Source organism: Clarias gariepinus, chromosome 2, assembly GCF_024256425.1.
Source record: "Clarias gariepinus isolate MV-2021 ecotype Netherlands chromosome 2, CGAR_prim_01v2, whole genome shotgun sequence".
Classification (NCBI taxonomy): domain Eukaryota; kingdom Metazoa; phylum Chordata; class Actinopteri; order Siluriformes; family Clariidae; genus Clarias; species Clarias gariepinus.
This window is the reverse complement of record NC_071101.1, coordinates 41,981,503-41,998,721: the sequence shown is the minus strand read 5'-3', so window position 1 is coordinate 41,998,721 and position 17,219 is coordinate 41,981,503. Positions and strand designations below refer to the sequence as shown.

The window sequence follows — 17,219 nt, the reverse complement described above, 5'->3', positions numbered from 1 at the left end:
TAGGTTCTTACTGTATGTCGTCTTGCATGATCTTTTGTTTTTCTGAAACTTACAATAAATAGTGCCACTTGAAGGCTAGCATTCATGAACTGATGCTGAAAGTTATTTTGAGTCATGTTATGATGTTTAGTCGGCTCAGATAAATAAAAAAAACAGCTCAGAACAAAAAAAAAGAAAAGAGAGCAGTCTTGTCCTGAACACTTCAATGCTAGCATCTCTGCTGTCAGACTAAGATATTACAATCCTGTCTTAGCATAGTGCTGCCTTGGATGCTAAGGCCCTGTTCACCCAACGAGCCACTATCCCTCAGCACTGGCTAATGAAGCCCCTAGAGAAGCCCGCGCCGCCGGCCTCCCCAGACAAGCTACGCTAACAATGCGCTGTAGGCAAACTGCTGATTTGGAAACAAAGGGTCAAGGTGGCAGCGCTAGCTCCCTGGCGTGCAACGTGACTAGTGGTGCTTGCTAGCGCACCATGTGCATGCTGAGGACCTGCCAAGCATCTTTTTTAGCAAAAAAAAAAAGAAGAAGAAAGAAAAAGAATAAAGAAGAGCTGCCCTTGCACTCTGAGGTGACACGTCATAAAAGCATCGCAGTAAGCATCATCAGTAAGACTCGTCATAAAAGCATCGCAGACAGCTTGGCTAGACTATGCGATTACAGGAGGACAGGGAACATCAGCTGCACTAGGTCGCCATGTTGACTAGCAGAGGCAACGCGACATCTGTTTTGCAGATTTGTTTAAATTAATACTTTAATTACTTGTTAGTGATTTTAGCTGATTCTTGCTTGTTCCCCGATAGTGTCTGAACCAGTCTCATTAAATGGCCCGGCGTATGGAAGCTGACAGGTAGGCTTGTAATTAGCAAGGCTGAGAGGGAGGAAACACGCTGGGCATTAATTTGGTAAAGAGTTATGTATATGCGTCATTAGCTGGCTTAATTATGTGGGTCAACAGGAATCTAAAATGTAGCTGTAAGATGCAAAAGCAAATTAAACTTCGTGTCATTATGTATGTTTAGCGCGAATATATATCGGTGTCCTTTAACTTAGTGTTTTTTTTTTTGTTTTTTTTAAAGAAAAGTCATCATTGCTTGGGTTTTCTTTCATTTTCTTCAAAGCAGCATGAGCAAAAAAATGGCTAGTGTTTAAACCAAGGATAATTCATTTCCTGTGTACTGCAACGTCAGACTCTAATCTGAGCCATGTCTCGCGGAATACAAGCAACGAACCAGTTTCACGAAAGCCATTAGCTGTTGAGCGACAGCTCCATATGTCTCCAGGTTTCTGCACTGTAGCTCCATTTAGGCAAGAAATGGTTTTATTAGCAAGACCTGACCCTTGGCTCTGGTTTTACTGTAGCTAGCTGGCTTCGCCGATCTTGCCGGGTTTGCGTATTTAATCGTAACAGTAATCCTCTTACCCTTCTGCAGTTAAATTTCCAGGCACCAAAACATACATCGACCCTGAAACCTATGAAGACCCCAACAGGGCCGTGCATCAGTTCGCCAAGGAGCTGGACGCCTCATGCATTAAGATCGAAAGAGTGATCGGTGCAGGTGAGATTTCGTTTCCTCAAACACCCCCACACACATAGATACAGTGCAAGCCAAATATTTATTCCTTTAACAACCCTTTGCTGCATTTCTCTCTCCTGATTATTAATAGCTGCTTTGTGGGAAGTGAGGGTTGCAGGGCAGTGGGTGAAATCCTAGCGTAATTAATATATCTCCTCAGGAGAGAATGTGCAAGGATGCGTCATCTTCGTTTGATGGATTGCTACTGCTGCTTTTCGCTCCATGCACACATGATACTGTGCGTATATGTTCATGTGTATGTGCATTTGTGTGTGTTAGGGGAGTTTGGCGAGGTGTGCAGCGGTCGCCTGAAGCTTCCTGGCAAGCGGGATGTCCCTGTCGCCATCAAAACTCTAAAAGTGGGCTACACCGAGAAGCAAAGACGGGACTTCCTGTGCGAGGCGAGCATTATGGGACAGTTCGACCATCCCAATGTGGTCCATCTAGAAGGCGTGGTCACCAGGGGTGAGTTTTCACACACCATAACGCCATGAGGTATACGTGTAAATAAGATAGGAGCGCATTTGGATTAATCTATGTGTTGTGACATCACAAAACACACTCAAGCTTTCAGAGTGCAGTATGCAAATTGGTAAAGGAATCTGTAGCTACAGAAAGTGTAGATGACAGGAGGCTTTGAACTCTCAAGATTTCCATGAAAAGCTGGTTTACAGTGCTTTGAAATAGTATTTGTTTTTTTTGTTTGTCTGTTTTTTGTTCGACTGATGGCATTTTTGTTCTTTCTTATTGTTAAATTATGAATACTAACCTTAACTAAGGCCTGCAGTTATTTAGATGTTGTTCTGGGTTCTTTTATGAGCTCCTGGATGAGTCATTGTTGCGCTCTTGGAGTAATTTTAGTAGGCCAGCCACTTCTTTGAAGGTTCTGCACTGTTCCAAATGTTCTCCATTTGTGGATAATGGCTGTCATGTTGTCACCAAGGAAATGGCTTTTTAACCATTTCCAAACAGATACATGTCAATTACATTGTTTCTCATCTCTCTTTGAATTTCTTTAGATCCTTAGTGTTCCCTTTTGAGATCATTTAGTGTGCTTCACTTTGGCAGAAATGATCTATTTAAGTGATTTCTTGAATAGGGGTGATGGGGGGGGGCTTTTTCACAGCACTGTATATGCATATATACATAGGATGTGATGTCACAGAATCCAATCACGTTATGCAAATTATTATGTTAACTTCATTTGGAAACCTGCCTGCTTAGCCTGTTATAAACAAAACAGTTTTTTCGACTTTTGTTTTTTAATCAGTCTTTGCGAATGTGACAATCCAAAGAAGCATATGAGTGGTTTCCGTATTAATTTGCATATCATGCATATTCATCGATCAGTGCGTTCTTATTGCATTTCACCTTCCTACTGCTCTGTAACTGTCTGCCGTGTCCATAGCTGGATAACTAAAGCTCTTTTAGATATTATTAACTCGACTGTAGCTGTTAATGAGCTACTTTGTGCGTTTAAACTGAAAGAAAAGCACTCTACAACTTGCCTTTTAGAGCACTGCTTGAGTTATTTTCTCTCATTACGGCGTTCACACGCTAAGTGGATGAAGTTTATCTTCGGCGCTCCTAATCGCATCTAATGGAGTTTTTGTGCTTCTTTTTGTCAGGAAAGCCGGTCATGATCGTCATCGAGTACATGGAGAACGGCGCATTAGACGCCTTCCTCAGGGTGAGTACGGAGGCGGCGTTGTGAACGCAGTGTAGTTGTTTGAACTAATTTAAACAAATTCAAACAAATCATCTAAATCAAAGGATTTTTATATTTATATAAATATATTCATATTTATTGTTTTTACTCAGAAACACGATGGGCAGTTCACAGTGATCCAGCTGGTAGGTATGCTGCGTGGCATCGCCGCCGGCATGCGCTATCTGTCTGACATGGGTTACGTCCATCGCGACCTGGCGGCACGCAACATCCTCGTCAACAGTAACCTGGTCTGTAAAGTGTCCGACTTCGGCTTGTCCAGAGTGATCGACGATGACCCCGAGGCCGTCTACACTACCACCGTGAGTCGATAAAACCACCGAGCCAAGCCAGCCCATCAGAATACACGATTTAAAGGATAGCCGGAGCGCAGTGGCGAGATTAACCCTTGTGTTCTGTTTGGTGCTGTTTAACTGCTTTAAATTGGTGCTTTGTGAATCGTTTATATTGAATCTCAATGAACATTGAACAGAACCTCAGGGTTAATACCGTGACTTTTCTTTTTAGGGCAAGATGCAGGCTGTAATGAATTTGATGTTTACCCCAGCCACTGACGTGCATTTTACTGAACAGGGTGGAAAGATCCCGGTTCGGTGGACAGCCATGGAAGCCATCCAGTACCGTAAATTCACGTCCGCCAGCGACGTGTGGAGTTACGGCATCGTCATGTGGGAGGTCATGTCCTACGGCGAACGGCCGTACTGGGACATGTCCAATCAAGACGTGAGTCGCTTTTTTCTTCTACGCTCGAGTTGTCTTCTGAATACTGCCTGTTTCAGTAGCTAAATTTCAAACCCAAATTTCGAAACGAATTCGACAGTCCTGGCGCGTAATACTAATTTATTCCCAGCATGAGTTTATTTGTCTTCATTTACGAAATGAATGTACTTCATCATCGAGTCTGGAGCTGTGCTTTCTCCACCTCTCATGCTGTTCCAGCAGAAAAAAAACAAAAAAAACAAGGCGTAGATGACAAGCTCCTCCGCCTCCTCTGCATCTGGCCCGAATCTGATCGGAGGAGTACTTCGCTCATTAGTGCACTTATTTAAGCTGGTTTCGGAATGCATCGCTGCGTCCTGCTTCATTCGCCTCTCGAGTTGTCTCGAGCACCTGGGATGTAAAAAAAAAAAAAAAGGGAGAGAGACTGTGTCTAAAGCTGATCTTCGTCTGATTGCATAAATCGACCGAAAATAGGTTTTTAGAGAAAGAACGGGTCGCTTTGCATTTAGAGTGCCTTTTACGATTGATGCTTAACCTCACTAATGAGATGTGATAACGCAAAATGTATTGTTAGCAGAGCATGAGACATTGCCCAAGTCTAGATTTGATTTAGAGACCTTTCTGGCTTTCATTTCTGCAGAGTTGATACTTAGGTGCGCCGAGACAGACATCGCTCAAGCATTAAAATTCCTCCCTTGTACCGGATAATGATGCGAACAAACGGGGAGAGATTGTTTGTTTATTTATTTATTTATCATCATTATTTTTTTAATCCATCGCTGTTCGTGGGCCCTGTTAGACAATCAGTGTCAAAATTACACCAGCGCGTGTACGTCCTCGGAGAAGAAAACCGCTCCTTAACAGAAGGGCTAATGATGGTGTGTAATTGCAGAGACACGTTGTGCAAATGCCCCTTGCGGTAAACCGTCCGTTTTTAAAAAATCCACATTGGTCTGTATGGCGCGCCGCGTTCTCGACACACATCAACGTCAGCGGATTCTGGGCCCTGTCAGGACGCTCCTCTTGGGTGAACAAGGAGAGAGAGTGAGAGCGAGAGAGAAAGGAACAACATTTACATTTCCGCAACACTTTACTTGCTTTGACACTTCTCTCTCTGTAGATCCGCAAGTTTTTTTCGCCTGAAAAGACGTGACGAGAATAGCAGATGAAGCCGACTTGAGGGTAAACAGACATCTATTATACAGCGCCAGAGAGAAAAACAGCTCCCAGTCCTGGTTTTGTTGACTCATACTTAGCTAGTTCACTCAGGTCAGGAGCAGCTTTAGCGAGAGAAAAATACCACGGTTTCTTGAGTAAGGCGAGGGCGTGTGAGCGCAGGATTGTTGTCGGGACTCGCAGACATGCAGGGTTCAGTCACCTGAAAAATGAGACTGCGTGTCTGGTTGACTAATTTAACACGAGGTCTAGACTCAGCTACTGTAAACCTCACGTTCGCAACCCGATTTATCCTCCTCTTTGAAACTCTGCAACAACCCTACATGGTTGTAATATATATTCGTTAAGCCTCCGTTTTAAAGGACGAAGTTCTAGACTAAAGGGTTCTCGAGTGCCTCGTCCTCAGCTGCATTGCTTATAAAGGTTCTTTTTTTTTTTCCTGCTCCTTCTAATTAGGGAAAGTTCTTATACTAAGTCGTGCCAGATGTATCCCCTTCAACTCTCCTCTTTATATTTATTTATATAAATAAAGCTATCAAAAGTAACAAAACAGCCAAAGAAACGTCAAGGAATGTATGTATCTATGTACTTGAAGGTCATCAAGGCTATCGAGGAGGGGTACCGTCTTCCAGCGCCCATGGACTGCCCTCCAGGACTCCACCAGCTCATGCTGGACTGCTGGCAGAAGGAGCGAGCCGACCGGCCCAAATTCGACCAGATAGTCGCCATTTTGGACAAAATGATCCGCAATCCCAGCACGTTGAAAACGCCAGTGGGGACATGTACAAGGTAAAAACAAACACAAGGTCACGTTTATCAAGAATCTGATTGTGAGATCTCCTAGCACCTTTACTATGATGTATGAAATTGTCCGTTATTGCTATAGCTTGTTTTTTTTAAGTGTAACTGGATTTACCAGACAATCCCCTGTCTGTCCTGTGCTCAGTGTGTCCACTTGAATAAATCCTAGAAAATCGATACGACGACAGCGCTCCCATGGCTTTATGGTCAACGCCAGGGCTTTAAAATCAATCGCGTAATGTCGGCCCGACGCCCACTGTGCCATTTATCAGTTCAAATCCATTTACAGAGGGGAACAAGGCTCGAGAAGGAGGACATAACCTGAGAAACAGCAGGGGAAAGGAGCTTTAGTCCATTTACTGTAGCTGGAGCTTTTAGCACAGGGGCTTCTTGCTAGCTTTACCTTTGGGAAAGAAAGTAACGACTTCCTGTCTTTTACAGAAATGATGATAAATGATTATTATAACCGGAATTGTTATTAGGTGTAATAAGTTGATTTTCGCGGCGTCGTGTAGCGTGAACTCCAGAGCGAATGGAGAACCCATTCTTTGGTTTCATGGTGATCACGTTCATTTCCTGTCATTTGCAGACCCATCAGTCCACTGCTGGACCAGAGCCCGCCGGACTTCAGCTCGTTCCGCTCGGTGGCCGAGTGGTTGGAAGCCATTAAGATGGAGAGGTACAAAGACAACTTCACGGCAGCCGGCTACAGCTCGCTTGAGTCCGTGGCGAGGATGACTATCGAGTAAGAAACCATTCGTGTAGTAATTCCTAAATGTTCTGCTTGGGGTATCGTAACAAGCTTGACTTGTTAAACGTTCTCGGGAAAACCTGGACAAAGTTCATTATTTATTGAAAAATTAATCAACTTCAAAAAGGAGATCACCTTTTTTTCGGGATCACCAGGCAAGATATTTTGCATGTACACTTCCATCATGATGGAAAGTAACTTTTATTGTCGCTGCAATTTTCATGAGGTGCTGCACGTTTTGCAAGCTTGCAAGTCTGAAAAACACATTTCGCAGCACTTCGCATCCCTAGTTTTTTTTTTTTTTTTCTTGATCTGCGTCCACGCCTGTCGCATCGCTGTAAACATGGCTGTTTGATTCCTGTCCTTTCTCCATTAACAAAATAATGTATAAGTATATGAATCTTCTACGCTCCACAGTGGTGATTAATGAGTGTGTGTGTGTGTGTGTTTGTATTAACAGGGACGTGATGAGTTTGGGAATCTCGCTCGTGGGGCACCAGAAGAAAGTCATGAGCAGTATACAGACTATGAGAGCGCAGATGCTGCACCTGCACGGCTCGGGCGTCCAAGTGTGACGGACGGTCGCCGGAAATCCGCCCCCCTGGGAGCGGGGCGGGGACTTAGAATCCAGCGCCGATAATCGGCTCGCAATCAAATAAACGACACTAATAAAAAAAAAAATACAACCACGCATCGTCTCTCTCGAATCAGTGACTCTTCCAGGAAGCTGCGGAGACGAGGACTTGTTTGTTCTTTCTCCGGCGAAAGAGCTGAATCAACGGACGTGCGAAAGGAAAACGGAAGGAGAGAATACTACCTGAAACGTCAGCGGAGAGACCGAGCGTTTTCTAGCAATTTGACGCTTTTTAACCCTTTTTGTTCCCTGCTCATTGTTGGTATTGACTTCACTAGGATATGGATTTTTTTTACAAATATAACAGACAAAAAAAATGCACAAATTAACGCTCAAATCCAATCAGTACAACCACAAAAAAAATATTATAAAATGCATTACTGAGTTTTACAACTGATACGCTTCAATGGGGACATTTACATCTTTTTACCAACGCCGTTTTTCTTTACATTATTGGATTTTTAAGCGTGGATCTGACAACAGGGTAAAAAAGCCGGCGCTGTAGAAGCACGGACCTCGATCCGGACGTAACCTCGGCTTTGAGTTGGAACCTCGCAGTGTTTTTCTTCTTCTTTTTTCTGGAGTATTCCTCGCGAGCGCCCAGCGTACGGCTCAGATCTCAGAACCACTTATTGACTACAAAGTTCGAATATTCTTAAAAGCATCTTATTTTATTTCCCGTTCCGTTGACTTCCTGTATTTTCCTGTTTTGTTTTTTTTCTTCATGAGGTGTCTCCACGTAACTAGCGCTCTCGACAGTATTTAACATAATAACGGTTTAATCTAAAAGTTTCATTGCGAATATTTTATTGACTTGAGGTACTTCTTCTTCAGATGATGATGATTTTTTTTTTCCTTTCTTTTTTTTTCTCGCTCAGTTGTAGGAACTAGACGAATTGGATGTAGACTGGAGGTCATATATATATATAAATCAAAACATATATGAATCTGGAAGAGACGGATCAATCAGAGCAATAATTACCGAGATGGTTCTTCTTTGTGATATTAAGGTGCTATGTAGATTTTTATCTTTTTTTTTGTTGTTTTGTTTGTTTGTTTTTTTGGCTCGTCGGGTTAATCCAGGCAGAAAGGAAATGATGTTGAAGAGTGTGGTTTATATACAGGGGTTTCCTTTCTTTTCTGGGCCGTGGGGTAACCAGAAGGATTAAAAGAAAAAAGAAACAATAACACAAGAATGTACTTGTGTGTGTTTGTGTATATGTGTGCGTGTCTTCCTTCTTGATTAGAGAGCTCCAAGAAAGAGGGATCCGCTTTCTCAAACATGCGGTCGAAGCGCCTCAGTGTCCATCGCGCGCCGGACAGGGTCGGAATCGTTCCCAGTTTCGCACACACATCACGATTTTCCCTTTTTCCTTTTTTTTTTTTTTCTTTTTCCTTTTTAACGTTTGGTTTAATGTTTAATATCTATTGGATTTTATAGCTGCTCTAAAATTACACACAGGAAGAATAACAACACTAAAATGGCTATAAATTTGTTTTATTAGGTCGAGGTTTGGCACACACTCACACGGGCACACAGGCACACACACTCAAAAAATGTTGAGTTTTTACAATGTTTAGTCCAGATGTTAATTTTAAAAATCCATTACTTAAAAAACATCATCTTCTATCTGGTATGAAAACCCTGACCCTAGGCGATGTGTGTGTGTGTGTGTGTGTGTGTGTGCACACTCTTGGATCAGATGATGCCCATATCCCCGCTCCATTGCGCTGGCCTCAGCACTGGACCGGCTCCAGACCCCTTTTTTCCCCCCTCCCTTCTCCAATCGAATGCGAAAGGCTTTCGGTCAGCACAAACCACTCTGGCTCTCATGCAAGCGCCGTATTTTCGCCTCGCAAATTGTAAACACTTGCATCGTTTCCTACTCTCGTCTCTCTCCCTCCTTTTCTCTCTCTCTCTCTCTCTCTCTCTCTCTCCGAGCCCCCTCCAGCCTTTAGGGAGAGCCAATTTGAGATTAACGCCAAGGTTCAATCGATCCTCATTGGAGGCCATCATGACACCTCAATGACAAATCTGCTGTACTGCTTAAAGCCTGACAGCAGGACACGGGTTCGGACATGGCCGGCGATGGTGCGTCGAATCTTGCACTGAAGTGTGTCTTCTTAGGAATACTAACTCAACCACCCACAGTTTAAATCAAAACAAGCTTTTTTTTGTTGTTGTTGTTGTTGGAAGATTCCAAAGACGTCAGCACTGTCGATTGTGTCTGGTTGGAGGGAAACTTTAACTGTATATGATCTGATTGTAAAACTTGTACATTTTTTTTTTATTATTTATACAGTTTCCTTTTTTGTTCCTTCCTTAATTTTTTTACACCTTTTCCTCAGTAGTGAGCTCTGAATTCATTAAAAATGCACTATATTTTTCTATACCGCTTGCAAATATTTTTTCCTTCATCCGGATGTACATAATTTCTCATGTAGGACCAAAGACGGCCAATAAGTTTTTTTTTTGTTGTTGTTGTTTTTTTTTTTTTCCTTTTAATTTTTTTTCCTGTCTCTTAGGGGTTTAATGTACAGTAAAATAAATTGTCAGTTTATTACAGTTTATTATTTATTTTTCTTTTCCCCACAGCTACGGCAGGATGGAGAGTTTGAAAATGAAAAACGTCATTGGTTCGAAAATGTATTTCACCCGATTAAATCTGTAAAATCATTTTATCTAGATTATTATTATTTCTTGTTCCATTTTTTTTTTCTTTCGTTTTTTTGTTTTTTGCTTTGTAACCTTTGTAATAGACTGTACATATATTTTTGGAAATATAATACAATCTCTATAGAGATGTCTGAGTTTGGAATTTGTTATTAAGCCTCAGTGTTTTGCTTCCAGGATAAAAGTTGTCTTTATTAAACGTTATTTTCATATCGGCGCTTGTGTAATGGTGTAATGGTGCTCCGTGCACGAGCGCGTCTTGTCCGATCTGTGGTGAGAAATGAAAGTGCGGTATTAATATCCCTTAGCGACAGTATGTACAGTATGTGTGTACTGTATATATATGTGTGTGTGTGTGTGTATAAAAAGCTTAAACACTCTCAGTCCAAGCTTGGGATAGCAGTGTCATTAAAAATACATTATCCAAACCCTCTAACCTGGGAGACCTCTCCTTGTCTCCTCTAGAGTTAAACAAAGCAGCACTAATGGCTTTATGAAGATTATATCTCTGCAAATATTACAATATTTATTTTATTAACTTGACGTATCAGGTTTCCATAGCAGGGTAGAATGCACTTTAGTAAACACTTGCCATGTGTTCATTTCTTTTAAAAAAAAAAAAAAAAAGGTCCTGGCTGTCATCCAGGTTGACAGAGAATTACAGAGGTGCCATTACTTACGTTTTATCTGAAGCTCGGTCTCACTATAGCTGAACAGAGAATGCCTGAAAAACTTCACGTTGCTCAGCTATGCAAATAGAATGTAACTGAAGGGGAAAGGGCGGAGGATTTGAAAGATACACACGTGGTCCTGGGAATGAAACAAGTTTAAGAGGACGCTTATGTGCCGTTTAGAAAGACGAAGAAAGAATCGTTTAATTAATTTAAAAAATTGTATATAATAGGCTTTGGTATATTAGAACATATTGCAGTGAATACAAATAGCTTGCATCTTTCACAATTTTTTTTTTTTTGAGTAAATTTTTTTTATGCTTCTTCTTTGGGTATTTATGCACTGTTGGTGCAATACTGACACCTACTGGAACGGAGTATAGAACAGAAAATTTCCTTTGCAGAAAAAAAGATTATTGCTTTGTCCAAGCATTTTAGGGTTTATTAGATACTTTTTAGTCATTTTTAATATTTGAAAACGTGTAAGAAATATACTATAGCTTCTTCAAATAAATCAGACTGTGGGCATTAGTTGCATTGAATCGAATCAACAGTCTATATTGATTCACAGCTCCGTTAATTACTGAAGTCAGCATTAAATGTCACTGACCATGATCCAGTTTATGCTATGGAAGAGCCCATAGGTTGAAAAACAGCACTTTGATTAAATTCTGCAACAAGCATTGCCAACGTCTACAAAAAGTAAATACAGTACACGGTTGTGAATCAACTTTAAAGAGCCGTTTGGAAGTATGTACTGTATGTAACGGACACATTGCTTGTAAAATATCCAGTTTATCATTTTACGGTTTTTTTGTTAGCACTTTCGAAACATCACTGTGTCTCTCATCCACACTTAATCCTCTTTAAATCCTCTCTGCAGCGAAATAACCCGAGCCACTTTTACCTGCTCTGATGCAAACAAAAGTGTGTAACCGATTCCACGGCCATAATAATGCTCGCTGATAGACGGCCGGTTTGTGCCGGGCGCCGATAACATTTCACGTTTCAGGGTTTCTCTTTGTCCTCGATAGGTTTTTTACACAGTAGGAATCACATTCGGACACGAAGCAGGCAAGAAGCTATCAAATACGTACTATCAAAGAGAGCACTGTAAGAGAGAGTCCCTATTTTGGAAAAGCATGCGACTGCATGTGAATGTCAAGTCTAGAGGACTTATTAGAGAACATTGTCTCCTTGACTGTGTCCCTGTTAGGAAATTATAGGTAAACATATCAATTACAAACATGTATTGTTACTCTAGCTGCTTGTGTCAATAGGTCACATGACCACAACGTGTATTGTATGCAGGCTAGGACCTCACTAACGTACCTAATCTCCTTTTAGTGACTAGGGCAAGAATAATCATTGTTAAAAAAAGGGGGTTTTAATCATCATCTGTGAGGAACTGGTAAATCAATTGCGTATATTTTAATGCGGGAAGCATTTTCTCAAGCGTCCCGAGATCAGACGACATCAGTGCTTCTTAAAGATCGTAAAAGTCTCTGAAACTCTAACGCTTGAAATATCTCGAAGGAAAACTTTTGAAGTCATGATGGCTCAATTTGCATCTCATAACCTGCACCATATCAGTGGAAATTGTATCTCATTTCCTCTGTCTGGGCCCAATAGAGGCATAGCAGCCTGCTGGGTCAGATAACAACAATTCACATTGGACGCACCCTTTGGATCGAAAGTCAGGAAAAATAGTGAGTAACTTATAATTCCTGCCTTTAGACCAGGTCACACATCCAGGGGAGTATGCAGTGAAAATGAATGGTTGAAGGTGTAAAGTGTGCATTCATGTACCGTATACTGTATGTGTGTGTGAACGGTAGCCTGGTCTGGACTTGTTCATCATGGATGTCCTCCAAGCTGAACCAATCCCAGACCCTGGGTAAACCAGTGATCCAAAACCTTAATGCACTGTCCAATACAGTATATGTTTGTTTCTTTGTTTATGTGTTTTGGTCAGGCTATGCTGTAAAACAGTTCAACCACATCCTTTTGTAAAGAAATGCACCGGTATGAGTAGGCTAGCCTGGCTAAGACCATACTCTTTTGCCAGCAGACTTTGCATCCAGTTCAAGACAACGTGAACTCAGAAATGCCCTTGCGCATGAACTCATCAGTACTAACCACTTGAAAGACTACTTAACCAGTCATTTAGCATCGTGACATGGCCTGGAACTCAGCCTTTGTCCTCCTCAGCTCCCTGTGGCGACTGCACAGGCTGAAATAAATATGGCTTCATTCCTGAGATGAAACTTTCATCCTTTTCATCTTTGCATGACTAATTCTATGTTAGTTTAGGAATGTGTATTTTTACTGCCGAGCCAATAAAATCAAATTGTTGGTCACCATTTGCAAATCTTTAAGTGAAGTTTTGTGTAAAAAGATTTCACAGTCATTTCAAAACCCAGATTTTCTTCATTCTTGTCTACATACAAGGAGTAATCATGTCAAATCGGGACTCGTGATGAAATTGCTCATGAATGAAGGCGTAAAACCAATTATCATTTAGAGACGACTTCAAACACAGTATGGTGATTTAACTCTTAGAAGCAGTAGAACATCTGAATGGTGCAAAGGTTTTTTTTTTTTTTTTTTTTTTTTTTAAATATTGTACATCCATTAATGGCAATCCTTGTGCAGAAGAGACACATCTGTCAGGGGAACTATACACACAATCATTAAGCAACACCATTTGCACAATTCAAGAACTCTGGGCAAGAACATACGTATGTAGTCCTGATCTCGCTCCAAGCCATTTCCTCATGTTTGGGCCATTAAAGAAGTTCCTGGGGGACCAGAGTTTCATGTGTGGAGCAGTCAGTCCGATCATGGCTCCGGAAGACTGAGAAGTACCTTGATGTTGTCCAAGCACTAGTGAAACACTGAAATAAGTGCATTAGTGTGGCGGAGATTATATACAGTAGAGAAATCAATGCTGTTTTTACTCTCTTAACCATTTTCTGATATTCCAATCAAATATCCTGCTTTGACTTGAACACCCTTACGTTGATAAATGTTCATAAATCAGCCACAAATCATCAACTGTACCAATCATGACATTGCTAATTCACTTTTACAGTGCTGATTAACTTATAGTCAAATAAACAAGGTGAAAGCAGTCCGTCGAGATCCCTTCGCAGCTAAATGGTATGTCTAGAATATCAAACTATGAAGCATTTAAGGATTAATTTGTTCCTGTTCAGGTACCATGTCGGAAAAAAAAACAATGATCGTTAAATCAGTCAGGAATCAACAACAGTCCGATTTCCTCCAACATAAAAACAACCGAGGACGATAGTGTGAAAAAGCCTCAAATTAGGCTAGTATTGCCCAACTCCTGTAAATCTCCAGCACTGTTATAGTGTTATGGTTCGGTTCTAATCTGATACACCTAAAAGCCTCTGAACACAAGAGCTTTATCTCAGTGTCAAGGATGGAGCCGAGGTCGGCTGCATTTCTCAGCCGTTACATCACATCGAATAAGGCCGTGAAACGTGGCCTTTGTTTCAGAGCATTCCAAGGACATAATGGCCATACCACGAATCATCTATTAACTTTCACAGAGTGTTTGACACATCAACCAGTAAAATAATACCAGCTGCTATATCCTAATAAATAATTAGTTCACATAAAATTCTTTTAGAAAGGTAAATTGATAGAGTCAAAAAAAAAAAAAAAAAAAGAGAGAGAGCTAGAGAGCATGGTGTTTTATATTTTAGACATTTTTACATAATTTTATTTATTTAATATGTAGTTTTAAGATTTGATTTTTTTCATGCTTCATTATTTTTTTTCCCATTATTTTTTCATTATGATTTGTTTTAATCCATTTCAGCTACATTATTTTAAAGATACACCTTAATTCATTTACTTATTTGTATTTTATAAAATTTTGTATTTTTGCAGACATTTTGTAAACATTTGTCACACATAATTGATTCACTAATTTAATTTATTATTGAAATTATGTTGTGGGTTTTTTTTTGTTGCATTTTTGCATGTGTTTTACATGCTACATTTATTTTTGTCCTTATGGCTGTGATTTTATTTATCACATACACTTACAGTATTGTGTATGTGATGCACAATTGTAACACATTGTAATGTCTTCCTAATTACATAGTCGGGTAAGAAAAATATAATTACATGAAATTTTATGGTAAATAACTAAATAAAAAAGTTTTTTTTTTTTTTTAATAATCGATCCTTATTTTAAAAATAAAGATCTTTGTGATTAGTTTATTGCAATGTTGTGGAGACTAGTAATTTTGGTATTGAGCTAATGGCTAGTGTGGTTAGTGTTAGCCTAATTAAATCTACTGGATTGTGCAAATAAAAAGACTCATTTGAAGACACATGCACAGTAGGTTAAGCTAACTACATATGTATTCAAGTCCTTAAAAAACCCTTAAAAAATTATATTAATCAATAATTAAATCCAAAACCAAAGACTGAGCTGTCCTGCTGTTGGCTAGCTAAGTGTAAGACTCACTCACTTTACTCACATCACATCTTTAAAAGCTAACAGTATTAAATATATTGAATCATCCTGAATTAAAAATATTAATATTACATAGTAGTTGTTTTTAGACAACATGTAGTGAAGCTATACAAGATATGTTACAGTTGTAAATGAAGCTACAAGCTACTCATGACGTAAAGTTGCTAAGCTACAAACGAGCCGCCCTTTCACTAAAGCAGCTAACTATAGTGAAGCTACATTGGTCAAAGTGGAAAATACTGACTTGGATTTCTTTTTTATATATATAAATTTAGCATTCATGATATTTCATAACAATTTAATTTCTGCAGTGACTACTTGAGTACTTCAAGTTAATGAAATAAACAGTTTTTAGCATATGAATTTAATCCGTTCCGGTGGACGAGTTCTTAAGGTAAAATTTTGAAATGTGAAATCAATGTTCTCTTGGAAAATAATGTAATGCAGATAATCTGTTAAAACCATTTAAAAATATTACCAGTATTACCAATCTCCAACAATATAATCATATTTTGCATATAAAAACAATTTAAAAAAAATTAAATATGTGTAAAATATGAACTAAATAGACATTAAGACTCATTAAACCTTACTTTATGATTTCTCTTGGAACCCCAAAAAACAAAAAAAAGGAAAATGGTTTTGCTTGGCTTTTTACAGATACACACTAGTTTTGAACCCCTCCCAGATGTACGTACTAAAACTCGGTTTGGCATGGTTTTGTTTGCCTGAAAATGTTTTGCATGCCGAGGCAAATTTACTGCAAAATTTTAGTAAATTTAGGTACCAGTGTTCTTGGTAATATAATAACCAACTACTGTATAATAATAAAAATAATAATTACCTTGGTAATATAATTTATAGCTTTATAGACATACTAGGCTACCTTATTAAAAAAAATATATATATAGTAGTATAAAGTGTTAATTATGTTAGTCGCATCTTTTAAACATAGCTGATTTATCCAAAACACCTAAGCTGAATTAATCACTGTTTACTAAATACAATGTTAAAATATTTTCAAATATTCAGGTTTTTTTAATGATAGTCCAAAAAATGTTTGTTGTTTTAATGCTGTGTCTGTTAAACCTTTTTAATCAAAAGAACATTTTAATTACAAACTATTGTCAGGATAATTACAAAACCAATCGGTCATTGCCATTTTGCTTTTATCAGTGCAGCAACATTGTCATCAGAGACATGACAGATGGTTCATACACACCTGAGTGTGTGGTTCTTATTCACTCCTCTCTCTGTCTCTCTCTTTTGTGAAAAGTACAGCCGAGTTACACAATCCTCACAGGAACCTAATGCAGCATATAACTGGAAAGGTGCCGACAAAATCCTGGCTAGTAATTACTGCAGCTTGGAGAAGCTAAATTATTTTTTGGCGATATTAGCAAAAACAATCAGCCGTCCGCATCGACATTAGAAGAAAGATGTTCATTTGTCTCAGATGAGCTAATGAAAACGTTGATATTTCCATACAACTCAATAACACTGGCTCATTAAACGTAGCATATCTGCTAGATTAGCAACAATGTTTAGATGATTGCTTCAACATCAAGAGAAAGAGCTTGAAGTGACATCATGCCAGTCTGTCTCCTGATGACTAAAACTCTACTTAGCGAAAATGGAAAACACGTGGTGAAGGTTAATTTGTTTACTCAACACCTAATAAATATGGCTTAACGTGCCAGGGATTCTGCTAAATTAGCTATTGAGATCAAGTAGAGCTATCTTGAAGCTAAGGTTAGCCTAATGAAAAACAGAGGACGTTTCTGAATCTAAATGCAACCCAATCGCTTCGGGACACCTGCAAGATTACAAATAATGATCAGATGACTATATGAACAACGAGATCATCTGTATCGAGTCAGTCTAACTGAGGCTAAGGCTACGGCACGGCTAATGAAAGAGAAGCAATTTGCTGAGGAATTTGTTTCTCCAGCACCTAATAATATCAAGTCA

The 17,219-nt window shown here is 39.5% G+C and overlaps 1 protein-coding gene across 4 annotated transcripts in view; it reads left to right on the top strand.

Annotated features, from left to right (window-relative positions):
- The window catches only part of epha7 (eph receptor A7), a 67,150-nt gene extending 56,963 nt beyond the window's left edge, over window positions 1–10,187 (top strand). Inside the window, exons 10-17 of one of the 4 annotated variants that reach the window (XM_053476092.1) lie at window positions 1,445–1,558; window positions 1,856–2,041; window positions 3,205–3,266; window positions 3,398–3,607; window positions 3,879–4,028; window positions 5,797–5,990; window positions 6,592–6,747; window positions 7,214–10,187. In XM_053476092.1, the coding sequence (XP_053332067.1) occupies window positions 1,445–1,558; window positions 1,856–2,041; window positions 3,205–3,266; window positions 3,398–3,607; window positions 3,879–4,028; window positions 5,797–5,990; window positions 6,592–6,747; window positions 7,214–7,328 (1,187 nt within the window). In that variant the 3' untranslated portion in view covers window positions 7,329–10,187. Of the gene's footprint in view, window positions 1–1,432; window positions 1,559–1,855; window positions 2,042–3,204; window positions 3,267–3,397; window positions 3,608–3,812; window positions 4,029–5,796; window positions 5,991–6,591; window positions 6,748–7,213 lie in introns of all 4 variants that reach the window. The other 3 variants (XM_053476078.1, XM_053476085.1, XM_053476071.1) reach the window with 3 other exon arrangements.
- Window positions 10,188–17,219: the final 7,032 nt, after the last annotated feature.